Source organism: Micromys minutus, assembly GCF_963924665.1.
Source record: "Micromys minutus genome assembly, chromosome: 30".
In the NCBI taxonomy this organism is placed as follows: Eukaryota; Metazoa; Chordata; class Mammalia; order Rodentia; family Muridae; genus Micromys; species Micromys minutus.
In genome coordinates, this window is record NC_137965.1 from 26,238,560 (window position 1) to 26,265,469 (window position 26,910).

The 26,910-nt window shown below is 38.6% G+C and overlaps 1 protein-coding gene across 1 annotated transcript in view; it reads left to right on the top strand.

Annotated features, from left to right (window-relative positions):
- CHD1 (chromodomain helicase DNA binding protein 1) overlaps positions 1–26,910 on the top strand; it is a 60,173-nt gene that overhangs the window by 27,934 nt on the left and 5,329 nt on the right. The window contains exons 13-32 of the mRNA XM_080941852.1: positions 402–491; positions 1,226–1,416; positions 2,241–2,429; positions 4,370–4,532; positions 5,288–5,440; positions 7,841–7,912; positions 8,434–8,583; positions 10,035–10,183; positions 10,463–10,559; positions 10,648–10,743; positions 12,461–12,637; positions 15,037–15,197; positions 16,889–16,930; positions 17,943–18,073; positions 18,556–18,694; positions 18,857–19,007; positions 20,577–20,699; positions 21,472–21,600; positions 22,482–22,622; positions 23,899–24,077. Coding sequence (XP_080797978.1) covers positions 402–491; positions 1,226–1,416; positions 2,241–2,429; positions 4,370–4,532; positions 5,288–5,440; positions 7,841–7,912; positions 8,434–8,583; positions 10,035–10,183; positions 10,463–10,559; positions 10,648–10,743; positions 12,461–12,637; positions 15,037–15,197; positions 16,889–16,930; positions 17,943–18,073; positions 18,556–18,694; positions 18,857–19,007; positions 20,577–20,699; positions 21,472–21,600; positions 22,482–22,622; positions 23,899–24,077 — 2,723 coding nt within the window. The remainder of the gene's footprint in view (positions 1–401; positions 492–1,225; positions 1,417–2,240; positions 2,430–4,369; positions 4,533–5,287; positions 5,441–7,840; positions 7,913–8,433; positions 8,584–10,034; positions 10,184–10,462; positions 10,560–10,647; positions 10,744–12,460; positions 12,638–15,036; positions 15,198–16,888; positions 16,931–17,942; positions 18,074–18,555; positions 18,695–18,856; positions 19,008–20,576; positions 20,700–21,471; positions 21,601–22,481; positions 22,623–23,898; positions 24,078–26,910) is intronic.

The window sequence follows — 26,910 nt, forward strand, 5'->3', positions numbered from 1 at the left end:
TTTTTAGAGTGCAGGGAACACTCATATATTCCCTTCCCAAGTTTGACAGTCTCAACTGGTTGCTAATTTTGTTTTATATATTTGTATATATCTCCTGGCAGTTTGTTGAGATGAAGCTTAGATGCCAAATTATTTCATTCATAAATATTACTAAGTGAATTAATTTGTTTTATAACAAACCTTTCTTTAGTGAATGTGATAAAATTAGGTTTGCTCTGTTTTTTAAATAAAAGATTTCAGTTTCACATGCCATGTTTGAGTCTATAAGAAGTTATTAACTTTATTACATCTTTTTTTGTGTGTGTATCTTAAGTGGCTTTTAATTCATTTTAGATGTTTAAATAGAACTATATAATTTGCTTGATGCTTCTCTTAAATTTGTCCTTAAAATTTCATAATAGATAAGAACTCATGAATGGATGCATCCTCAGACCAAACGGTTAAAATTTAATATACTTTTAACAACATATGAAATTTTGTTGAAGGATAAGGTATGTATTAATGTATTAATGTTTTCTGTTTACAGTTTTTCTGTATTGTGTATTGTGGTCAGGATGAAAGGCAGTTAAGTCAGAACAGATCTCAAACTTAAAGAGTAGCCTTGGCTCTTCTTACCTTTCTTTGTTTTCTACTTTTCATTTTTTAAAATGACCCTTGTTGAATGTCACAGCTATTAATAGTGGAATGAGACCTGTGTCTTTATTTCAGGTCTCAAGACCTAAATATATATATTAGAAACCTGCATTTTGTAGAAGTCATATGTATGTGAAGCATGACCCTATTTCAGGTTGACATTCAAAGAGACCTTTGTTGGATTTAGACTGTAAAATTTTGAATAGGTCCTTTTTTGCTCATAGTGTAAGCTAACATAGACTGATATTTTTTATTTTTTAATAGTGAAGTTAATAATTTAAGAAATTTTATTTTGCATAATAGGTTGCTTGATTTGAGAATTCCTGTTCAGTCAGGAATATGTTTGTTTTGGTTCTTCACAATAAGTGTTTTCTCTGGGTTACCCTGGTAATTTTGAACCCCTCCAGACCAGCGTGGTCTTGAACTCAGAGATCTACCTACCTCTGCCTCTTCAGTGCTTACATTAAAATGATAGCTTTTGATTTTCATTTACCTCATTTTAGTAATTATAATTTCAAATCAAATGAAAAAGTTAAATTTGAATTCTTATTACTCTAAATACATTAACTTTTTTTTAATTATTTATTTTAAGGCATTCCTTGGTGGTCTGAATTGGGCGTTTATCGGTGTTGATGAAGCACATCGATTAAAAAATGATGATTCCCTCCTTTATAAAACTTTAATTGATTTTAAATCTAATCATCGTCTCCTAATCACTGGAACTCCTCTACAGAACTCCCTGAAAGAGCTCTGGTCATTGCTGCATTTCATTATGCCAGAAAAGTAAGACAACATCTGATAGACGGTTTTGATCACAGTTTTATATGCTTAGATTGAGTTGGAAAAAAAATTTAGGGAATCAGGTTCATGATTTAAATGATGTTGGGTCACATCATTAATGGAATTAATGGAATTAATTTTGGATTTCTAAGTTTAGATTTTTTTAATTCCAATGTCAAATCTTCAAAGTATAGATTAAAACCTTTTATGTGTATGAGTGGCTTGCCTCCATGTGTGGGTGTGTTCCATGCGTATGCAGTAGCAGTTACAATACCCAGGGACTGCTAGTGATCTGATTTTGTAAATGGAAACTAGCCCAGAAAGTCAAATAGTCATAGGTCACATGAACATTGTTTTTCAGTATGTCTAGAACTTTACATGGTAATTTTTAGAAATAGTTTAGTGACAGTTGTATCCTTAAAGAATTTAATTCAAGAACAATCATTTATAACTTACTTTGATCTTTCTGGTGCAGTTCTGCAGGATGAGCCTAGTATATCACATGTTGTAGGGAGCGTCTGCCATGTGCTTCATTTCCTGCCCTCAGTTTTACGTTTGTTTAAGGTAGGGTCTCCCTAAGTTGCCCAGGATGGCCCTGAATATACTCTGTAGTTCAGGTTGGACCGTATGTGCCCACTCATCTGCATATAGATGTCATATACTCACACGTGTGTGTGTGTGTGTGTGTGTGTGTGTGTGTGTGTGTGTGTGCGCGCGTGCGTGCGTGTGCAGGAGGAACTTTTGGGGCCAGAGACTGAGGTGACTAATTTTATCTCATATATACAATTTTGCTTATTTTCAGTAACTATTTCAAATTTGTTTTAAAGGTTTTCTTCATGGGAAGATTTTGAAGAAGAACATGGCAAAGGCAGAGAATATGGTTATGCAAGCCTCCACAAGGAGCTTGAACCATTTCTGTTACGCAGAGTTAAGAAAGATGTGGAGAAATCTCTTCCTGCCAAGGTTGAGCAGATTTTAAGAATGGAAATGAGTGCATTACAGAAGCAATATTACAAGTAAGCTGCACAGAGACCACGAGTCAGAGCTGGCTGTCCTTCCTTGTCCTTATGCACAGAGACCATAAGTTCAGAGCTAGCTGTCCTTGTCCTTACGCTGCATTCAATTTTAAATTTATTTATTCTGTGGCTAATTAGCTGGGAGCTTTAGTGCTGGACCAAGGTGAAATCACTGCTTATAGGACTTACTTTGATATGTATAGTCTTTGCTTACATGTGTGTATATGTACCATGTACATGTCTGGTACCTGGTACATAGGCCAGAGCAGAGTATGGGACCCACTGGAACCAAGGGTGCAGATGCTTGTAAACTTGTGCATGGGGACTGAGAACTGAACGGAGGTCTTCAAGGGCAGCAAGTGCTCTTATCCAGTGAGCCATCTCTCCTGCTCCTAAGCCATGTTTTTATCACATCATTATGGATTCCCTATTCATACTTTTTACCTTTCAACCAGCCTGATACATCCAACAATTGGTAATTGACAGAGCTAAAGAAACCTTAGACAAAATTTTAGCTGCCTTCTCTCTTTTTTTGAAGAACACGAACAAGTTATGTTTTGTATAAGTTCTTTGTCAAATTTATACAGTAACTTTTCAAAGGATAAAACCAAAACTATGTCCTAACATCTATTCGGATTTTTACTTGTACAAGGAAATACATTGTATCTATATTTGGAATCTTAAAAGTTAAATTTTATGGTGGAAATCTGTAAGTACCATGCACTTACAAGTGGGTTTATTGTGGGTGTTGTGGTACATGCTGTGGTCTCCACACTGGAGGTGGTCAGAGGACTTGAGATTACAAACCCATCCAGAGTGCTTAGTGAGTTCTAGGCAAACCTGGACTGTAGGGTCTGGCCCTACCTCAAAAACAAACCCAAGTATCAAGTTTGAGTTTATTAGTACTCTAGTTTCTTCTATTTCTTCTTTTCAAACATGTCAGAGGCACTTTTCTCATCCGTATTTCTTCATGTATCTAATAATTTTCTTTAACATTTTTTGATGTCATTGTGCAGTAAAGCTTTTTTTATGTTACCTCAAACTTTAAATTTTGCTTACATCAGAAATGAACATGATCTTTCTGTGATAATTATGTAGGTGTGTGCCCCTCCTTAAAATTCTTTTGATTGATAAGGGAACAGGGAACAGTTTTTATTTGCTGTAGACCAAGTGCTTGTTTAGATTTGGGTTTTTGTTTATGGAGAGAATGTTTTATAATGGAAAAGAGTAAGATTAAGTATTTTTTGTTGTGTGTGTAAAAGGAAAATTTAAAAATGGAAAAGCATTTGAAACAGTTAAAAGGAGAAAGAAGTTATAACCCTTGTAACTTCTGGGTACTATTTCGGGGTTACTATGATAATAAAATGTGGCTTTAAATGTTGTATGTACCTCCTGCAGGGTTGGGTGTGGGGTGGTGATCAGTCCTGACCGAGGCCCAAATTAGCCTTGAAAGATTACCATGAGTTTGTGTAAAAAGTTTTAGCGTATGTCCCCCGAAACACAGGAGGCAGCCTGAGTGCAGTAAATAAGCTTTGGGCGGTAGGAATCCTTCAGAATCAAGCATTGGACATGGCTCCTGTTTGCTTCTTAGTTAAGTGAGGCAGATACTGAGCCAAGATAAAAGGATTCCTAGATAGTTCAGGACTTTTAGTTCTCTTCATAAGGTAAATTTATGAGAAAGGGAGTTAATAATAGGTAATTAAAGTAGGTTTATAAGAGAAGAATTGTTTGTGGTTCGAATTGTTTTTCAAGTTGCATGGGAGTTTGCATGTAGTTGGGTGTTACTTTTTAAGTCTTTCATATGAGGTTCAGTCCATCCTGTATGTAACCATGAGCTTCAGAATGGTGACGTTTTGATTTGATCCTAGTGTTGTTGTTAAGTTTCAGAGTTTATCTTGGTGATCTTCTGAATGTTGTTTCTATGATTTTTGTTTTCGAAGATGGATTTTAACTAGGAATTACAAAGCCCTCAGCAAAGGTTCCAAGGGCAGTACCTCAGGCTTTTTGAACATTATGATGGAGCTAAAGAAATGTTGTAACCATTGCTACCTCATTAAACCACCAGATAATAATGAATTCTATAATAAACAAGAGGCCTTACAAGTAAGAATTTTTAACTATTTCTTTTGGTAAAGCAGAATTCTAAAAATATGTATTTCACTTTTAATTTAAAAATAGTATAGTAATATATTCATCAGAAGTTCTCTGGCTAATGTTTCATTTAAATAGTGGTATTGTTATTATTGTGTTTATAAAAGTTTTAAAATATAAAATGTATAAACATTTATACATTTCAAGTATAAATGTTTTTTATAGTCAGTGGGTTGAAGCGATTTATTAGACAAGATGTATAAGTGTGTTATAGATTGTGATATGTCTGACTCTGACTGTTGATGGTAGCCGGAGGGCTTGCCCCATAGCTGCTGCTCCTATTACTGTGAGAGGCAGCTCAGATGTGAAGACACACTTGGATAGAATTCAGTCATCGTAGTTCATTGAGGGGCAGGGATCCCGGAATTTAAAAAGAATATGCTTGCTTGCTCTTTAAGGAATTGTTTGTTTAGTTACTGTTTTGTTTTACTGTATGTTTGTTTTGACTATGTTGGAGAAATAGTGTAAGAGCTAGCAAGTAGAATGATAGAGCAAAGGTCTAGTCAGTTATGCATGGTGAGGGCGGGTCTAACTTGTGATATAGAGTCACATGGGAAAAGTCCTAGACATTAAGTCTCTCTTCAGCACAATGCAAGACTTGAACTCTATTGGAAATAGTTGCAGCAACTACAATATCAAGTGGGACTGTGCACTGTCTGCTCTGCCTCCTTCCGCGTTGTAATAGTTGTCCTCTGTTGTTCCCTTAGCACTTAATCCGTAGTAGCGGAAAATTAATCCTTCTAGACAAGCTGTTGATTCGCCTAAGAGAAAGAGGCAATCGCGTGCTCATTTTTTCTCAGATGGTGCGGATGTTAGATATACTTGCAGAATATTTGAAGTATCGCCAGTTCCCCTTTCAAGTAAGCATTTCCTTGTTTTTACGTTTCATCATATTCTTGGGCTTATTTTATTGAATTACTTCTGAGATTATTTTGCATATGAATTGCGGTCTCTTAAACATACTTAGAATCATTTGTCACTTTTCTAAGAGTTTCATTTTTTCCTCTGAATTTTATTTTACTCGTGTTTTTATGTTGTGTACTGTCAGAAGCTGGACTGAGGTGGTGCTTGTGTGCAGGGCAGTGTGAATTAAGATGAGTTGGAGAAGCTGTCCTGGACACAGGCTGGAGTGGCCGCAGTGCTCTTGGGCTGTGGTTAGCCTGACCCGTGGTTTGCCGAGGAAAACTTGAGCAGGGCCCAGAGGCAGGCTGACATCCTGTCTACTTAGGTTCATAGTGAAATTCCTTCAGTGGTATCAAAGCCTACTCCATGAGTGTTCACGTATCAGAGTCAGGTCCTAGATCGGCCCTTTACACCTAATAATGATTTATTTCTTTTTCATTAGTTTTGTGTCTATGTATGTGTTTCTGCATGTGAGTCTGTGTGTGTGCGTGTATGCGCTTGTGTGCACGTGCGTGTTTGTGCCTTGATGCTCTTGTGGAGGAGAGAACAACCTTGTGGAATCAGTTCTTCCAGATTCATGTGGGCTCTTGGGGTTGGACTCAGGTTCCCAGGCTTGCCTTTTTATCAGGTCAAATGTAACACGTTCAGTGCACACTATTAGTACATGATACATGTCTAACGTAGGCGGAAGAATTACCCCGAGAATTAGCATACAGAGTCTCTGCTCTGCTCAAGCTTGCTTACCTTGTGCTATGCTATACATGTAGTCAGAGTAGAAATACTATACCTTTTATGTGTCGGTGATGTCAGCACAGTAAACATGCTTAGTGATTTAAGGGGAAAGTAGCATTATTTGAAATTTAAAACTATTGTGTACATTATCAAGTGAAAAACTGTACAGAAATGCATCTGAAGGCTCTAGTCCTCCTCTCCCATTTTCTCATTCTTATATTACTTCCCAGAGGGAAATATTTTTATGTTTACTTAAGCCATGCCACAATAAATGATACATAGGTTTTACTAATCACAATTTGTATTTAAATGGAAAAGTAACACAATTTTTTTTTCCAGGCTTAGTTAGACTTCCTTTTAGTAGAAAGCTTTTCTCAAACCACTGAAAATTATTTCCTTAAAATATTTATTTGGTGCCTGGAGAGATAGAAAATGGAAGCAAATACTTACTGTGAGGCTCACAATAAGCTGTGTCTCCATCTTCACAGAGCCGTACACCCTCTTCTGGCTTCTGAGGGAATTTGCACGCATATGTGCACGTATACATATGAACAAAGATAAAATAAGTTTTTAGAGTTAAAACTACATTTGTAATAATGAAACATCAGTAAAATTCTCAAATTCCCTTTCTTGTATAACTCAGGCTGTCCTTGAACTCACCGTGTGCATGGATTACATTACTTCTGTCTCCCATAGGCACTAGGGCATCAGCAGCCATGCTTGGTCTGTTTGGTGCTTTGTTATGAGTTGAGCGGCTGGTGCAGTCTAGCTAGATATTGTACAAAATCACTCCATCACCACCCTTTCTTCTTTTTAGATAACGGTGTTACTCATGGTGGCTTTGAGCAAGAGCCTCCCACTTCTGCCTAAGATGCTCCAGAAAGAAGCTCAGGGGAGATTTAAAGGATTAAGAGTCAGTGCTGGGGCTGGAGAGTGAAAGCACTTGCTGCTCCGCCAGAGGATCTGAGTTAGGTTGCCAGCACGTGTCAATTGTAGTTTCAATGACCTAACACCCTCTGCTGGCCTTCAAGAACAAATAGACCCACACGTGCACACATAATTAAAGATAAAATAAACTTCAACAATGATGACTTTAACATACATTATCCCTTCCTTTTTTAGGAAAGTTTGTCTGACAGCAGTAAAGTATTGATGTCTGGGAACAGGGACCCTTGCATAGTTGAGGGACGAGAGAGGGAATCTGAATGGCTGGTAGATTTGTGGTAAAAGATGGAGCAGATTTAAAGAAACAGACTAGTAACTCATCAGTGTGAAATGCTAGATGCTCACTAACTATATTTCAGAGACGATGAGCTCAGGAATTCTTAATAGCAGTTCTGGGAATGGAAGCAGGTAGTGCTTGCTGGACATGTTATATGCTTGACCAGATGCCACCATGCATTTCAAACCTGAGCACTCGTCAGAATCATTAGCTACTCGGTGTTTGCTGAACTCCAGCTCTAAGATGTCTGATTCAGAAAGTCTGGGTTGGGACTTCGTAATCACAGTTTCCTTGTTCTCAGGGGGTTTTGGTGCAGTTGCCCAGTAACCACACTGGACTTAGTGATTTCAGATGTTAACACTTGAATGTCATTTGTGAGGTGTTTTAATTTGCTTTATTCTAGAGATTAGATGGATCAATCAAAGGGGAGCTGAGGAAACAAGCCCTAGATCATTTTAATGCTGAGGGGTCAGAGGTATGAATTCCTTTAAAATTATGGTTTTTGGTTTTTAAGAGTTGGTGCTGGTCTGCTTTTATTTTCTTTTAGGTTTGTATTATATGTTAAATTTGATCTGTCAGTATTATTTCAACATAATTACAGTTAATTTACTTCAATATAAATTAGCTCTTTATCATTAGAATTTGTTGTGTGACTTGTATTTGTTAAGAAAAAAAACTTACTGCCACGTCCAACCCTTCCTGTTTTAATTGAAGCAAGTACTATGTGGAATTTTGTCTTTGTTATTACTACCTGACTTTAAGTTTTGAGATCTTGTTGATTTATCTTCATAGATATTTACACATTAGTTACTATTGTTTACGTGTTTGAGCACCAGAGCCTTGTGCTGCTAGGCATGTGAACTTCCACTTGAGCCGCAGACCAGCATTGTTTCCATTCAAGAGGATCGATAATTAAGTTCATAGTTGTAAAATGACTTTGAGTTGTGTTGGTCACAGCTTAGATCTAAAATTTTGTATATTTAAAATTCCCTGCAGGATTTCTGCTTTTTGCTTTCTACCCGAGCTGGGGGTTTAGGCATTAACTTAGCCTCTGCTGACACGGTTGTTATATTCGATTCTGATTGGAACCCACAAAATGATCTGCAGGCTCAGGCCAGAGCTCATCGGATTGGGCAGAAGAAACAGGTAATTTGTTATTTGACTGTTTTACTGTATTTTTCTAAATTTGCAGTATAGAAACTGCTCTGTGAACCTGACTGGGATGTGGAAGCCACTGAGATCCAGTCACTCAGTCTTCCGGTGAGCAGCCGGAGCCATTTCAGGGTCTGCAGGGCTCAGACTGTAGCTAAAGTGAATGTCACTGTTCAGCATAAAAACTTTGTTTTTTATCAGCCTTTGATAATTCAGGTGGAGAATACATGCTTCTCTATACATAAGAGCCAGACACCTACAGGTCTCGTACAACTGTCTGCTGCTATTTGAACAAAATAAGGGCAGCCCTGTCCCTTTGACCAGTGACACAGGAAGTTAAAGCTTTGTTCACAGTGTGGCTTCTCTTAGGAAGTAGTTCATACAGTTCAGTTGTCTATGTAGTTTAATAGAAAGTACTTACAAAAATATAACACATGAGCATCAAAGAACCTATATAAAGATAGTCAGAGGTTTGCAGAGTTTATTTCCTTCTTTTTCACCAAATAAGTTATAAGTTAAAAGTAAATATTTCTGCAGGTAGAAAGATGGTTCACTGTTTAAGAGCACTAGCTGCTCTTCCAGAGTTGCTGGGTTCTATTCTTAGCACCCACATGGAGACTCACAACCAGTCCCAGGATTGTTCTTCTAGCCTCTGTGGGCACCAAGATATATATATTTATACATACAGGCAAAGCATCCATACACATAAAAAGATCATCCCGTTTTTTTATATACAAAATAAGCAAATAAACTTTCCTAAGAAATGTATATGGAGTCACAGAAGCAGAGAAATTGCAGAGAAATAACAGGAATTGTCACTTTCACGAAGCTGGAGTGGCCAAGACTACAGAGGTGACTGAGCCTTGGGATTCTGCAGGAGGTGTGGGCTGAGCCACTAAGTCAGTGGCTCACAGACTAACCTTCCACAGCCATCCAGAACAGAGTACCACCCAGTACCATCAACGATCAGCTTCCAGTTGGGGTAGAGTTTGATAAGAAAACAGCCGGTCAGGGAAGGGCAAGTCACATGACTCCTTATGTGGGAGCTAAGCGATGGAATCCCTTTTGACTCGGCTGTGGTGGTGTGCCAAGGCGATGTGACCTGGTACCTCATTTTCCCCTCGGACAGTTCCTGAAGCCAAGCGGCACCGGCCTCAGTCCACTTCTCATTGTGTGTTGTTTATATTTTAGAAATGTATCCAAAGTGTGCTCACAAAGTAGAGCCAAAGTGGGGAGGGTATGAAGGAAGGGTGGAAATCGTTTTTGAATGGCACAACTTTTAGTTTTAGAGATGTCATGTTACTAGTTTTTATATTTTTGTTTTACATTTGACAATTTTAAACCTTAGTAGAGGAGGAGTCTCTACTGTTTGCACTACTGTTTGGACACCAGGCTAGCAAGAGAGTGACCCTTATTACTGCAGCTTGCTTCTCGTGCTTTTCCAGGTGAATATATATCGACTGGTTACAAAGGGATCAGTTGAAGAAGATATTCTTGAAAGGGCCAAAAAGAAAATGGTCTTGGACCACCTTGTGATTCAAAGAATGGACACCACTGGGAAGACGGTGCTGCACACAGGCTCGGCTCCATCAAGGTGGGCGCGGGGGAGGGGCTGCCGTGCTGTACTGCACCGAGTGTGGCTGATGGTAGACTGATTTGTGTTAGAGTCATACACACAGGTACCTTGATTGACCACTACAGATCGACCACTCAAAGGAATTCTCTTAATTTCTGTGTCTCAGGGTTCATAGTTTTAAAATAGGTAGATTAAAACTTTGCCCACGTCTTCCTCATCACTTAATAAAGCAACTGTATTGAATAGGGTCTGAAAATGTTACTGTTAAGACTGAATTTTTGTTTTTCATGTTTCCAGTTCTACCCCCTTCAATAAAGAGGAATTATCAGCCATTTTAAAATTTGGTGCTGAGGAGCTTTTTAAGGAGCCTGAAGGAGAAGAGCAAGAGCCACAGGTCATCAGCATTTCCGTCAGAATCTGTGTTGTATGTTAGATAAGGAAAAGGTCCAAGTATATTTAAAGTAAAACTGTCTTCAATACAGGAAATGGATATAGATGAGATCTTGAAGAGAGCTGAGACTCACGAAAATGAGGCTGGCCCGCTGACTGTCGGGGACGAGCTGCTTTCACAGTTTAAGGTAGGCCTCTGATGTTTCTCTTCAAACAGAGCTAACAAGACAGTTCAGAAGTTTGTGCTCAGTCAAACCGTCATCAGTGAGACCAAATTGTTTATTGGCAATTAAATTCGTTGTGTGAGACGGATTTGTAATTTACAGCCAGAATTACTCTCAACAAACAGTATGCCCCGAAAATTCCGGGTAATATGTGGATGAGTGTGAACTTCATCAGATTTCCATGGCTGAAGACTAGGCTGATGTTTTTAAGTGGCTTTTTTTTATTCCTTGGAAAGTTTATACATTTCTACAGTATGTTCTGATCACACCTATGTATTGCCACAACTCACACACCCTGGGGACACCCCTTTCTGCCTCCTTCACTACTGGATTTTTATTGGATCAGATTTCAACAAAATTTAATTGAAGAATTATCATAACTAAGAACACTGTAGAAAGTTAAAGTAGCTGTCACACCACATGTACACGTCACTGGCCTGCTGAGGGTGACACAGCATGAATCACATGACTTCAGGAGGAAGCTGAGAATTGATTATGTTTGTTTTTTTAAAAAGCAGGTTCCTGGGCTAGAGAGATGGCTTAGGCCGTTAACTCAAGCAAATAATCAAAGGAAGACAAGCAGGTTCCTCCGTCAGTCTCTGAACAGTTCTTAGGGGTCACTGGGCATCAGTCCACTGCATGGGGCATGGGTACCCACTGTAATGTGTGAATACCAGGGACGGAGAAACCGGTCACTCTGGAGGATGGAGGATAGACTGGGAGAAGGGCCAGAAAGTGCAAGACAGAATGGAATGAAGATTTCTGAAGCTGCCACTCTGGGCTTGATCTAGCAAATTGTTTTTCCTGTGGTTATGTTGTACTTGATTTGATTTACTGCTTGTTGGGGGGAGGCAAAGAAAATCACAGCTCACTAATAACTAGAAAAATGCGGATTATTTGTACACCAGTGAATTAGTACTAGTATGGCTAGCAACCTATTAAGGATACCTATTTTAAATTATTTGTCTTTTTTTGAGGCAAGGACTTATGGAAAACATGCTTGCTTGAAACTTGTTATCTTCCTGACACAGCCTTGTACACGTTGATTACAGCTGTGCACTCCTATGCTTGAGCATATTTTAATATTAGAGAATAAACACCTTCAGCCTGTCTTAAGAACAGTAGGCATACATTTTCTAGTTTTCATTGTTATGTTTGTATTCAAATATTAGTATTGGTAGACAGTATTAATGAGTTGTTGACTGAATATCATCTTAGGACTATAAATGTATTAAGTTGTCCTCACAAAAGTTAGTGTTTGTCTGTTCTTAGGAAGTGGGAAAGAAGGAAGCAAAGGTCTAGAAACCTAGTCATTTGCCTCAGGTTGTCTGAGGAATCTATCAGCCACTCTGGTTCTGCTTTTAGAAAGGGGAGGAATGTTCTTTGGCACTTACTAGTTCATAGACTAGAAATTCCTTCAAAAGATTGTACAGCATTTTAATAATATACTTCACAGCTTGGTGATTTTGTTAACTACTAGTTTGCTGTCTCTCTTGAGTTCTGTTACTAACAATGCTGAACAAGGGACAGAGTCGGTGCTGGAGGGAGGCACTGTAGAAGAAAGTTGGTTGGCTCTGAGGAAGAGATAACTAGTTAGTCATCAGAACGCAGTTCAGTGGTCCATTTGTGACTTAAATAGTTTAGATTATACTTCCTTTGTTAAGACTCTGAAATTTATTAGGTTGCCAATTTCTCAAATATGGATGAAGATGACATTGAATTGGAACCTGAAAGAAATTCAAAGAACTGGGAGGACATCATTCCTGAAGAGCAAAGACGGCGGCTAGAGGAGGAGGAGAGGCAGAGGGAGCTGGAGGAGATCTACATGCTCCCGAGGATGAGGAACTGCGCAAAGCAGGTGATGGCATTTAGAACACGGTGCCTGTCAGTGTGCACAGTACTTACTGTTTGCTTTACAGATAGTAATAATTCGTGATCTTGTTTCTCTTTATGTCTTTGATAAATGTTTCCTCCTATCTTGATGATTTTATGTAGATCTGGAAATTTTTTCTTCGTTAACTGATGAGATTATTGTCAGGAAAATTATCTTGGTCTGTGATTTTTGTTGTTGGAAGATTTTAGAATAGTTTCTCCTGAGGAATCTGGTTTTTTTTTTTCCCTCTGAATTTATAGGAATGAACTTACATTTTTACTGTCTTAATAATGCATGCCAACTTATTCCTAATTTGGAAATCTTTTTTTTTTTTTTTTGTAACCTCGCCGTCTTTGTTCCTGAAATAATGATTTTATGAGACCTAATTATATATAAATAAATCTTAGGCCAAAAGCTTTGTCTTGTTTCCTGACTAGCTTGTAACTTAATTACCCGTTTATTCTGGTTTTTGTCTTCCACATGGCTAGTTACCTCCTCTCAGGTTTCTGTGACTGTCTCCTTCAGTGTTGAGGGTGATCTCCCCAGCCCCACTGTGAGCTCTGATGTATTCTCTATTTCCTGCCTCAGCTCTTTGGCCATAGACTTTCATACTGCTCACAAGAGATCCTCTACATTTCTCGATCATTCTAGGTAGATTAGATTAATTACCTTTATTTTTCAAAGAATGAGCTTTTTGTTTCATTTCTGTTTCTGTTCTTTATCATTTCTTTAGATTTTGATTTAATTTGTTATTTTTATTTCTTTGAGATGTGAGGTTGGACATTAGCATTATTTTTCTATTACCATCCAGTGATGAAATTTTCTTTGGCTTCTTTGATCCATAATTTAGTGGGGAGATTTTTTTCTACTGTGTTAAAAAAAAAAAAAAAAAAAAAAAAAAAACACCCCAAGGTTTCATTTCTCCTTTCATTAGAATATTGCATTTTAAGATTGTCTTAATCACTGAATTTTCTCTTTTATGGGAGGGCTTATTACTACGTTTGAAGTGAGAAAGAAATGTATTTCTGTCCTTTGCCATTCACTCAAGAATAAAGAATTTGTTTTCTTCTGCGAAGTCTTCTCCTGTCTGTTGTGATCCTGTGAGTGCGTGTGTGCGTGTGTGTCCACCCCACCTCCTCTGCTCCCCGTGTCAATGGTAGCTCTCATAGGCTTGCTGCCTGTCTTGGAAGAGCTGATTTCTACCTTTGCTTAGGCTTGTGGTGTGGAGGTCAGGTTTCCCAAGTCATTCAGCTGCGAGTCTTTTTTAAATGCCCAGCATAGGTTTTGGCGGGGTTTCCTGCATGCTTTCCTCTAGGTGTCCTGTGATGTTCTTGTGTTTGCTAGGCCTTTACAAGTGTGGCTGGCTTAGTCCTTGTACTTGCTTGTATAGTACAAATGAGCCAGGGCTCAAATATCTATCTCTTCTTGGAAATACTTTACTTCGATTTTGATGTTTATGTTCTGTGACTTTAGTTCTGATGCATATTTAAAAGTATGGCTTTGTAAATTTTGGGAAAACTTCAGAGACTTAGTTTTTATTTTGGTATGTTCATTAAAAATAAAATGTTACAAATAGGTATTCATGGGCAAGCTGTGACTTTTTTTTTTCCTTGAAGATATCTATCTGATCAGCTTATTTAGAAAAGCAACAGAGGATGGTATATAGAATAAAAATACTAAAAAGGGAGAGGACCCGTCTCCACAGGTGTGCCTGGCGGTGCCTCTGTCACGTGGATCGAACATCAGATTCTCACATTCCAGCCTGTCGATTTTACATTGTCTACTCCTTTATTTTTCTCTATGTGAAGGATTTTACTGGACAGTGTAGCTTCATAGAGACATCTCTGGTCTCAGGCAATGCCTAGAAGTGACAGGTCTGGATCCGCAGAATGATGACTTGATGCTTATGATAAAATATTGCCAAATAACCTGTTGTTTTCAATATACAGCAGAAATGCAAGAATTGTACCCGGTGTCCTTGTAGCATTTCATAGTGGCCATTACGGCTCATTTACTATTTATCAGGTTGATCGGTCTTAAGAGAAATTGCGTTTCTTTCCTTTTTTTTTTACAGTATAAATGAACTCAATATAGTTTTGCATATATGCTAGGTTGCCATTTAGTAGTTATTATCGTATTTTTACAGAAAGATGGTGGTTTTTTTTTTTTTTTTTTTTTTTTTTTTTGGTTGACTTATATGTGCCTCAGTAATCCTTTGCCATTACATTTTATATTATTATTTGATGGATTAATTTTGGCTTTGGAATGTTTTCCATATGTGGACCAATGTTTTAAAGTTTTACAGTAGTCTACTGTGTTTGTCTTCCTGGAAGATACAAGCTTCTTTACCCTGCATTAAAGGATATTTTTTTTTTGTTTTCCAGATAAGTTTCAATGGAAGTGAAGGGAGACGGAGTAGAAGCAGGAGATACTCAGGATCTGATAGTGATTCAGTCTCGGAAAGGAAGAGGCCGAAGAAACGTGGGAGACCACGCACCATCCCGAGGGAGAATATTAAAGGATTCAGTGATGCAGAGATTAGGCGGTAAGAGGGCATCAGACCGTTTTCTTTAACTTGGTGTTTTTAGAGCATAAAACTAAATATGAAAACTAGATTGAGGCTTTAGAGGGTAAAACAGATGTTTGTGCAGGAGTTGGGGTGCTCAGCTTAGATACGGATCTAACTTTGGAACAAAGGTGTAGCACCTCATGTTTGCACCATTGTTACAGCACTTGTATAGTAAAACTGTTTCTCTCATGATGTTTATGAACAGTAAAAGGACAAGTTAGCCCAGTTCATACGATAGTGATGTTCCCTGGCATTACTAATTTTGTAGGCAATTAATTTAGCTCTATATTTTTCTTGTTTAACATTGAGGTAATTGTGCTTTTGAAAGTAGTCATTCACTCCTGGGGCTGGGATGGAACTCAGCAGGAGAGCTCAGAATTTGCCTGTGTAAGATCCTGGGTTGCATCCTCAGCACCACAAAGACGACCTCTGATATAGACAAGTAGAAGTGGGAAACCTGAGCGGAGGCTGAGCCAGCCTCTTCCCAGAGTACCCAGTGTGCAAGAGAGAGCAGAGTACCCAGTGTGCAAGAGAGAGCAGAGTACCCAGTGTGCAAGAGAGAGCAGCTTAGTTGGGCAGTAGCTTCACCTATAAAGTTTGATAAATGCTTGTGCATTTTTATGTTTTAGAAGTTTGTTTCTTTCAAGTTATTTTTAACTCTTTTCCTTTAAATCATAGACCTGACAAAGCCCTTCCTCATTGTTCCTACAAGAAAACTAAGTGCATTGTTAGTTTTCATTAAGGGAACCTTTATGACCATCTGATTTGCTGGACTTTGTCTTTAGTTGAAGAAGCATTTCATCTTCTGCTTTCTGGATATTTTCCCTCATCCATCAACCACTTAAGTTGCTTTGTTGTGACGTAAAATTTTTGTTTTATATTGTTGGTATAATAGTCATCTGAATTAAACCCTTCAAGTAAATCTTGGTCAGCTGTAGGGTATGACGAGGTGTGATGGTTGGTTGTTTGGAGACAATTCCTCTTTTTGTGGTAGCTTTGAACATTTTTTTGTCTTATGAAAATAATAAAGTAATTTCTAAAATAAAAATTAGCTTCTATTGTTTTATTTATATTGATACTTTAGCTTCTTGGGTGATACAGTGTTACATTTGGTGTAACTTAATGTCCTGACAATTTATAGCTTAGTTTCTTTTCTTAAATCAGGGAACAATACCTTAAATTAAGTTTCTGTTTGTTTGTTTGGTTGGTTGGTTTTTATTATTTTGACATAGGGTCTCCAGTAGCTCAGGCTGCCCTGGAACTCCTGATCCCCCTGCCTCCACCTTCCAAGTGCTAAAGTTGTAGACATGCACCACTATACTTTCTTATTTTTATATGCATTATGAATACAGATTGGTGTGTGTGTGTGTGTGTGTGTGTGCCTGTCCGTCTGTCTTTGTCTGTAATTATTGTTTCTGTTTTTACAGTGTTGGGAATCAAATCCAGGATCCTTTTGCACATAGTTGGCTAGCTCTATACCACTGAGCTACATCCCCAGTACACTTAAATATTAAACCAACCAAACTACACACACACGCACGCACGCACACACACACGCACACACACACACACATATGTATATATATGTATATATATATGAAAATACATAATACATATATAAACATTTGTATAAAACATGTTTGAACCAAACATTTATTTTTTGTTAGGTTTATCAAGAGCTATAAGAAATTTGGTGGCCCTCTGGAGAGGTAAATATTTGTTATTCTCATATAGTTATGAAATGTGTAATGTCATGATTATTCACATAGTTTCCAGTTTAGCTACTTGATTGATTTTGCTTTAAGCATTTTTAAAAATCAGTAGGAACCTAATTGCTGATTATTAAAAATATATTTGCATGATTTGAGTTTCCAGAATTTTCTTATTTTAAATAAATGTCATTAAAATACTCCTTAAATTGCATTTTGACAGCTGTAATGTAATTATTTTCTGTCTATTTTTCATTAACTACTTAAGAAAGAGTACAGATCTGTCCACAGAGGGACTAAGTTACTAACCTAATGTCTGACTTTTTAAAATCTTTTAGTAGTAATCTCACTAATGCAGAGCAGCAAAGACTCAAATTACTTTGTTCATTTCTTTCTCATTAAAATTGACAATATAAAGATACATTCTTTATTTTGAACTAGATTGCTCAATGCAGTGATATTTGCATGATGATTTTAGATGTTGGAAATAACTATACATAATTAATCTTTGTAGGTTCTATGGTAACACAAACTTCAGGACCTATTTATTTATTTAAGATTTACTTTATATATATATATATACACACATACACACTGTCTGTCTTCAGACAGAGCAGAAGAGGGCATCAGATCCCATTACAGATTGTGAGCCACCATGTGGTTGCTGGGAATTGAACTCAGGACCTCTGGAAGAGCAGCCTGAATTTTTTTTTTTTTTTTTTTTTTTAATAATTGTCATCAAATATATCACTTTTTCACTCAGATTCAAACAGACTTAGTGGTTGGTGTATGTAATCTCTGGGAGCCTACCATTTGCTCTGAAATAAAGACCTTACCATTATTAATGCTCATGAAAGTGTGATAAATTGACTCTCTACTAAGTTGTCCACATATATAAACTAGAATTTACAAGGCAAACAAGAGTGATATACTTGGACTTTGAAATAATATAAGTTTTTAAAAATAACATTTTATTTAACATATTTGACTGAAAATCATTGTTTTATTACAGGTTAGATGCGATTGCTCGAGATGCTGAGTTGGTTGATAAGTCAGAAACAGACCTCAGAAGACTAGGAGAACTGGTGCATAACGGTTGCGTTAAAGCTTTAAAAGACAGTTCTTCAGGAACAGAGCGAGCAGGTGAATTCCTTCAGTTAGCCTGCAGGGCACGCAGAGGGCAGAGCTGCAGTTAGGCAGGGAGTCTGTTCCTCGGTGTACTGATGTGTTCTGCGTTACTGTTCTGTCTGTGAGGACATGACTGAGGGACAGAAGAGACATGTGGCAGTAGTCTGGAGCATGCACAGTTATGTCCTCATGCATGTGGTGAGGAAAGACCTGCGGAAGACTTCTTGATCTGATGCACTAAAGAAATCATTGTGACATTCCCATCTAGGCGCTGCTAGTGTCGTCTCCTCCTGTACTTAGAAAACACCGCAGAGGGAATCCGAATTCACATCTGCTTTGATCAGTAGTGTGTGAGAGATAGCCAGGGGTTTATTCTTAGTTTAGAAAAGAGTGCTACACATTGGCATAAGTAATAACATGGTGCTTTGTGTTTTGTATACTTACAAATATATACATATGTATGTTGTGTTTTTCTGTATTCTTGTTTAAAAATCAAGGTGGCAGACTTGGAAAAGTGAAGGGGCCAACATTTCGGATATCAGGAGTGCAAGTTAACGCAAAGCTGGTCATTGCTCATGAGGAGGAGCTGATACCTCTGCATAAGTCCATTCCCTCAGACCCGGAGGACAGGAAGCAGTGAGTCCTCACCGCCCCACACTATTACACGGAATTCTGTCCTGAACAGACACTGCATTTTATGACACTGACTATGTTGGAATAGAAAGTTTCAGTTATTAGATATTAAAGCATATTTTTGGACGATTATTAACATGAAGTTTTTACTGTCTTTAATGCTAGGTATACAATCCCGTGCCATACAAAGGCCGCTCACTTTGACATAGACTGGGGCAAAGAAGACGACTCTAATTTGTTAGTCGGCATCTATGAGTACGGCTATGGCAGCTGGGAAATGATTAAAATGGACCCAGACCTCAGCCTGACACACAAGGTATGTGTCTCTGACTCTCACTGCTGATGGCTGTGAGGTAACCTTCATTCTTAAAAGTCAATTTGAAAGTAAGTTTAATTGAGAATAAGGAAGTAAAGACTCTAATTCTGTGATTTATGATTTATAGCTTGGGTCTTATGAAGTATTGAATTTAATCTCTTATGATTTTGCTTTATTTCTAAATTATATTTTATTATTAAGACAGGTATAAATTATTTGGTTAAAGCTTTTTTATTATTAAAGTAAAAACACTAAAGTTAAAAGTCTTTCTGAGAAATTTATAATGTTAAGGAATGACATGACGGGTTGGATCTCTTGATCCTGACACGGGCTCACCATGCCCTGGCAAATCAAATATTTTCAAAATATCAACTAATGTTACAAAATTGGGTGACTTATTTTGCTGCTCTGTAAGATAGCTTTTCTTCCTTTCTTTCTTCCTTTCTTCCTTCCTTGCATAAAATGGAAACTTTGAAAGCATTTCTCTGTGCTATTTTTTCCTAGTTTACCTGTTTGTGCTTACATGAGCATTTGTGCATCTTTGTGGAGGTCAGAACGATGTCATCTTCAGGAAGTATGTCTGCCTCTTCAAGATAGGGGTTTTCATTGTCTGAAAAGTTTACCGTTAGGTTAGACTGGCTGGCCAGATAGTCCCAGGGTCCTCCTGCCTCCTCGGTGCTTAGGGGACACCTTAGACTTTTGTTGTGTTTATAGCATGAGAGCTTTTGTTGCCTTGGGGTGTGTGTGTGTGTGTGTGTGTGTGTGTGTGTGTGTGTGTGTGTGTGTGTGTGTGTGTGTACTCGCGCGCACGTGCGCATGCGTGCATGCATACATGGTATGTGTGCTCATGTGTATGTATTTTGAGGCTGTGTTTTGACACATCTCACTAACCTGTTCATCTAGATCAGTTAGGCTTGTGATTTCCAGAGTTTGCTGTTACCACCATTAGCTACATTGAGAGATTTTTAGGTTTTCTTATAGGGTTTATTCCCAAGAGGCAGACATGCTGGTAAACACTGGTAGTCCTAGTTGGTACTTGGAGATAGAGAAAGGGCACAAGTTTGAGGCCAGCAAGGGTAAACATAAGCAGTAAGACTGGCCCTCAGTAAAGAAGAGAAGAATAGCCAGGCAGTGGTGACACACACCTTTAATTTCCAGCACTTGGGAGGCAGAGGGAAGTTGATCTCTTGAGTTGGAGGCCAGATTGGTCTACAGAAGGAGTTCCAGGACAGCCAGGGCTACACAGTGAAACTGTCTCAAAATCAAACAAAGCAGAAGAATGAAATTTGCTTCTGAGGAAATTAAAGCTGTTAAATGGGAGCTGATGCCCTCTTCTGGTGTGCATGAGGGCGGTGTACTTACACCATACTCCCCCCCCCACACACACACTAAGTCCATCTTTACAACAACTGTATTTTATATGATAGCACCCAGCTTTCTGCCCTCTTGTAGTTTCTCACATGGCCTATTCTTACACTATTAGAAATATTAGAAACTTTAATGTGTGAACTAATGCAACACTTTCCATGTTATCTATGAAAGACAGCCTGCAAATGCATTGCCTTTCAGATTCTTCCAGATGATCCTGACAAAAAACCACAAGCAAAGCAGTTACAGACACGAGCAGACTACCTCATCAAACTCCTTAGCAGAGATCTTGCAAAAAAAGAGGCTCAGAGACTTTCTGGTGCGGTAAGTTAAGTTCAGAGCAGCCCACTCTTCCGGGGTTTTTGGCTGTGCTATTTATCCATAGTTAATGTAAGAGCTGCATTGTTCTTTAATTTAGTGGTTCTACTTGGTTATGACAGGAGAGAGGCCAGACCTGTATAGTTTATTATTCAAAGTATTATAAAGTTTAATGTATAATTTTTTAAGGATCATGAACTTTAAGAGCCACTTCAAAAGAGATTTTTATAAAGACACATGAAAAAAGACATTGTAAAAAGTTTTATTGTACACGTAAGAATATTTTTCTTGCATGTATGTCTTTGTACCATGTGTTTGCCCATGGAGTCTAGAAAGGGTTTCAGATTCCTGGGACAGGAGTTAATATGTACTTGTAAACTGCTATGTGGGTTCTGTTCTTTAAAGAGCAGCAAATACTCTCGGCTGCTGACCTATCTATTGCTGCAGGCCCAAGAGTGATTCCCTCACTCCCCCAGATCTTTCCAAACCCTTATGTTTGCCTGTGAACATGATGTCAACAGCTACCTGTGAAATACACAAATGTTCCTATCACTGTGTTATTACCACTCAATATGTCTGAGAGTGAAAACCTCATTCCTCTTCCTCTCATGCTTTTGACAACGTTGTATTTGATATAAGAGTTGTATTTCCTGTGCTAACTCTGAACTTGGTAGAGGTCATTACCAACAGCCTCAGAATATATGGGTTTCAGATTAGTATTTATGATGTTTTTAAAACAGAAAATCAGTATTGATTAAGTATAAGTAATTATGTTTAGGGTGGATCAAAGAGAAGAAAAACAAGAGCTAAAAAGAACAAAGCCATGAAGTCCGTCAAAGTGAAAGAGGAAGTAAAGAGTGATTCATCGCCCCTGCCTTCGGAGAAGTCTGACGAGGACGAGGATAAAGTGCGTGTGCCTCTGGAGCACCAGCTCCTAATGTGGGAAGGGAAGGAGAACGTGAGGATAACTAAATGAGCCATTTCTTTTAATTTTGTTATGAATTTGAATGAGCCTGGCTCACTTTAGAGAGAAGTAAATATTACATGTATCATTATTAAAGGGAGCTACATCTTCCACCTACATGAATGCAGAAAAAATTATTTGAGGTGAAAAAAAAGATTAAGGATAAGAAAGATAGGAAAATAATTTGATGAAAAAGAAAACAGGATGGAGAGGTAGGTGGCTCAGAAGTTAAGAGCTTTGGCTGCCCTTCCAGACTCCTAGTAATCACATCGTATAGATGGCTCACAGCCATCTATAACGAGACCTGGTGCCCTCTTCTGGTGTGTACGCATACATGTAGGCAGAACATTGTATTCATAGTAAATAAACAAATCTTGAAAAAAGGAGAAAGAAAAATAAAAGAAGCTATTTAGAAAGAAAAAGATATAAGGAAAGAAAAGGCTGGTACTCTAGTATAGAACCTAGAAAGTGGAAAAGCCCAAACTAGTCTCAGTAACTGAGTTCTTTAGATGTTTTTGTGGGCATGCAGTTGAGGTGGGGGATTGGTTTGAGCACTGCTTTAATGCCTTACAAGATAACATTACAAAGTAGACATTCCCTATTTGTCATTGTTTAGCAAAGTAGCAAGGAAGTTTTATTAAAAAGTCTAGCAACTGTAAAGGTGGGTCCTGTTCGAGGGTCACAAGAGATCTCCGAGTGAATTGGGAGGAATGAAGTAATGATGGTTCTCTGAGAAGGAGTACCTGCAGCAGAAAGCACAGTGGCTGTTGTAAAGAGTATCATGTTGTCTTTATGGTTGGGCTTTGGTTTCCTCTGTTTTCCAGGTGAACGACTCCAAGCCTGAAAGTAAAGACCGATCCAAGAAGTCTGTGGTGTCTGATGCTCCTGTCCACATCACTGCGAGTGGAGAACCAGTTCCCATAGCGGAGGAGTCTGAAGAGCTGGATCAGAAGACATTCAGCATTGTAAGGACCGCATTTGCAAGTAGACTGAAGTAGTGGGGTCAAAACATCTCAGGCAACTTTTACATTTAGGATTTCAAACTTTTCAGTTCCCGATCCAGTACTTAAATTTGAGTTCTCACGTGCAAAGGTTGTTCTTCCTAAATTCAGCCATTACTGTGATCAAGAAGCAGGCCTAGTGATAAGCAAGGTGTGAAGTCCCTAAGTTTATAAACCAAGAGTAAGAAATCTGTTGTATAGACTGCTAATGAAGGATAGTTTGACTGTGCTGATGTGTGCCTTGATCCTGTGTCTCCCCGTCAGAGTTCTATAACCTGAATACTGTATGTGTCGAAATGATGAGCTTGTTTAGTTGTTAGTTATTAGACCTGAATTTCCTTGTTGCAGGACTGTAATTATGGTGCCACCACATTCAGCTGGGGGAAGTAAAGCTCTAATTCATAGATTTGATTTTAACTGATTCCTGACAAAGAATGGAGAACTTTCTATCAGCTTGGATTACAGGCAGTCAAACATTGAATTACTCATGAACATATCTGCAACTAAATAGACAGTTCACATTGGTCTTTCAGAACAGGAGTACACAGACTTTCTTTTAACCAAATAGCATTGCATTAATTAAATACATCACCTGCAATGATGTCTTATTATTTATTTGTAGAACTAAACCAAGTTCCTTATCAATATATTTGTTTTTAAGAGTCATTTCCATAAATTTATCTAAAGTTCTTGGCCTTTTAGTATATTTAAATAAAACTAAGACAGAAAATCCAGACATCATTTATAATTGTGAAGGTATTTATTAAGAAAAGTGGTTTCTGCTCAGTTCTCCAATCTTCCAGAAAAGTGGTAAAAGTCATTTTTAGCCAGTGTTCTACTCGAAAGATTTTAAAGCACAGGTGATTTATACCAGTTGCTTAATTCATTTTAACATTTTTGCTTCTTCGTTTCTTTTTTGCTAATTTTCTTATTTTTGTCTTGCTAGTCTACTAATGAGCTCATTATGTAGCTCCTCTGACTGTCCTGTCACAGTGCCAACAGCCTGGACTGTGATGAGTGGGAGCCACTCACTAGTTCTTTAGAAGCTCTGTAAAATCAGAAGCTTCACTTCCTCAAGCTGATGTCACGTGGTAATGGAAGGTGTTCTTTGCCTGAAGAAAAGCCAAGCTGATTGCATGCTGGGTGGAGTGGTGTTTAACTGCTTATTCCGAAACTAGGGGCCCCGCAGAGTCAGAGTTTACCTTGGGTTTTTAATGCATACATTTCTGTCCCTTTCAAGTGTAAGGAGAGGATGAGGCCAGTGAAAGCAGCTTTGAAACAACTTGACAGGCCGGAGAAAGGCCTTTCAGAGCGAGAGCAGCTGGAGCACACCAGACAGTGCTTAATCAAGATCGGAGATCACATCACTGAGTGTCTGAAGGAGTACTCCAACCCGGAGCAAATTAAGCAGTGGAGAAAGTAAGTACCAGCTCTGAGGAGATGTACAATTCAGAGTTTAAGCATTGCTGTGTTTCTTGGCTTATTTTTCTACTTCCAGTTTTGAGGTGAAAAAACCATGTTGTTAAAATTCATTTGTAAATTTTGAGTTCATTTATAAAATGACCAGCACACAGGTAGTGTGTGTAGCATGGGTGTGCTCAAGAAGACTGGTGGGCATCACAGGCGGACTCTGGGTCATGTTGGGGTAAGATTTCACTGCATAGTCATGACATGACATTCGGTTTAAACGTGTAGAGGCTGTTTGTTTCTGGAGTTGTCGTTCTAATATGTTCTGGCTCTTGGTAACTGAAACCACAGAAAGAGGAAGCAGCGCTAGAGTATAATGCTTTTCCTTAGTGTAGATAGAATGGGCTCTTAAGGTTTTTGTTTGTTTTTCCTTAAATGTGTGGTAGTCTAGTAAAGCTGTGCCGTTAGCCATGCGAGACTGACTGGTAGTGCACTAGTGAGCACACGGCCGTCCTCTCCCTCCCACAGTCAGTTGATTTTACCCCCAGCGGTTTCCACGTGTGTTTTAGGCTGTTAACCTTGGTAACAATTAGGAAAATAATGACAGTGTAGTAAGTCATTCTTAAAGTTAATTTAGCATCTCAAAGAGTTCCATTAATTTTCACTTTTAGTGCACAGATTTGAGTGTCTGGCAGTGCTGATGAATAATACCTCTCGGCAAGAGTTGGTTACGTCTGAGAAGATCACTGATGCTCACTTTACTTACACATTAGTTGCCAGTTTTGAAAACCTTGTTTATTAGTATTTAGAGTTTATGTTTGCAGAGAGGCATGTCATTTTCCTGCTTCCTGGACAATAGAAACATGTTACTGACATTCCTTAGTGACTGATACAGAGAGACGTGTGTGTTTGGAGGAAGCAGCACTGGTGGCAGGAAATGTTGCTTTTCAGCATGTCGGGTAATTTCCCTCCAAAGGTTATGCTCTGATCTTGTTTTTTCCTTGCCCACATAAGGCAAAAAGTCCTTTAGTTTTTTTCTCTAGGGCTCAGTAAAGGAGTTTCTGCCCTTTCTGTTATTGAGAATTTTTATACCATATATTCTGATTATTTTTCCCCTCTCCCAACTTCTCTCAGGTTCTCCCCACCCTCCAACTCCATATCTTTTCTTTCTCCCGTCTTTAAAAAATGAACATGAACAAATAAACAAGCAAAAGCCCCCAAAAATATGATATGAGTAAAATATCTATGAAAATATCACTAGGTTCGTTTCTGTTGGCTAACAACTGCTAGGCCTGGGCACGTCCCTTAATGTGCACATGAGGACCAGTTGCAGAAACTGTGCTTTGCAGATGGGTGGGTATTGGTTGAACATCGGTTAGGAGGGGATGTCCGTGTCCACTCCCCCGTCTCAGCACTTGGGACCCAGCTGGGCTGAACCCTGTGTGTGCTACCATAGTGTATGGTGTCATGTGTGAGTTCCTGTGTCTAGAATAAACTCCTCAGAATTATCCAACTCTCTGGCTCTTACAATCTTTTCTGCCTTTTCTACATAGATCTAGCATTAAAGGGACGGATTTGATGACAACCCTTTTAGGATTGGGTGCTCCAAGGTTTCTCACTCTTTGAACTTTGTACAACTGTGGGTCTGTGTGTTGGTTCTCATCTCCTGCAGGAGGAAGCTTCTCTGATGGTGGCTGCGTGAGACCCTGACCCATGGGCATAGCAGAATATTACTAGGAGGCATCTTATTACCATGTTCCTTTAGCAGATCAGTACGTGTAGTTAGTTTTCCCCTAGGCCTATGGCCTGTCTAGTCTCAGGTTCTTGGCTATCTGAGCAGTGTCAGGCACAGGTTCCATGTGGGGCCTAAATCCAGTCAGAGTGGTTAGTTATTACAGTGTACCACTACTGCCTCAGCATATCTCGAAGGACAGCACCACTGCGTACTTTGTAGCTGGTTTGCTCATTCATTTCCTTCTCTGGTAACATGCAGAGTACTTTCTGGTGCCTGAACACTAGTCAGTAGGGCCGAAGGCTCTAGGCACCAGTGGACTTCTCCATATTTTTTGAAATATAGACAAGAAGTTTGGTGAGAGTGACCAATAGCTCTGACAGTAGTCTGAGATGTTTGGGGGAGGGCCATGGTGTTTTACTCTGTAGTACGGGAGTGGATCCATTTAGATTCCTGTTCTATGTGAATCGGTGCTAGAAATCTCCAGTACCAGGTTTTCATGAGGCCCTTAGTGTCGATGGTTCGTCTCCATATTTCTTCCTTTACTCTTCCCCTTAGTTGGTCCTTAACCAACCTTAATTTTATGTTTCTTGCTGTCTGTTCATCCTTATGGTGTGTGCTTATTCAAATTTCCTTACAGGCAAAGGGGAAAGAGACCCCCAAGTGGCTGGTATCCTAGGGAATGAAAAGACTTTAGTTCTAATTTTAATTCTTTCTAGGAGAGTTGCTATGCTTTGTTTTGATGTGGAATGTGTATATGTTAAAGCCAGTGTATAAAATTAATTTAAAAGCTAGGTTCTGAGGTTTTTGGGAAATATTCAATTTGTTATTTCAACCAAATTTGTTTTCAAATTATATTTTAAGTCACCTAACAGATTTTATTGCTGGAAGGACATTTGATAGTTTGGAACAATATTTAATGCATACAATTGGACCTCGCACGCACGCACGCACGCACGCACACACACACACACACACACACACACACACACACACTGATATAACCACTATAACCACTACATTAATTCCTGTCTTTGGATGGGAAAAGGCTATACTTGGGGCACTCCTATCTCATACTCCCTATTCCTATTATTCACATTACCAACTTAATCT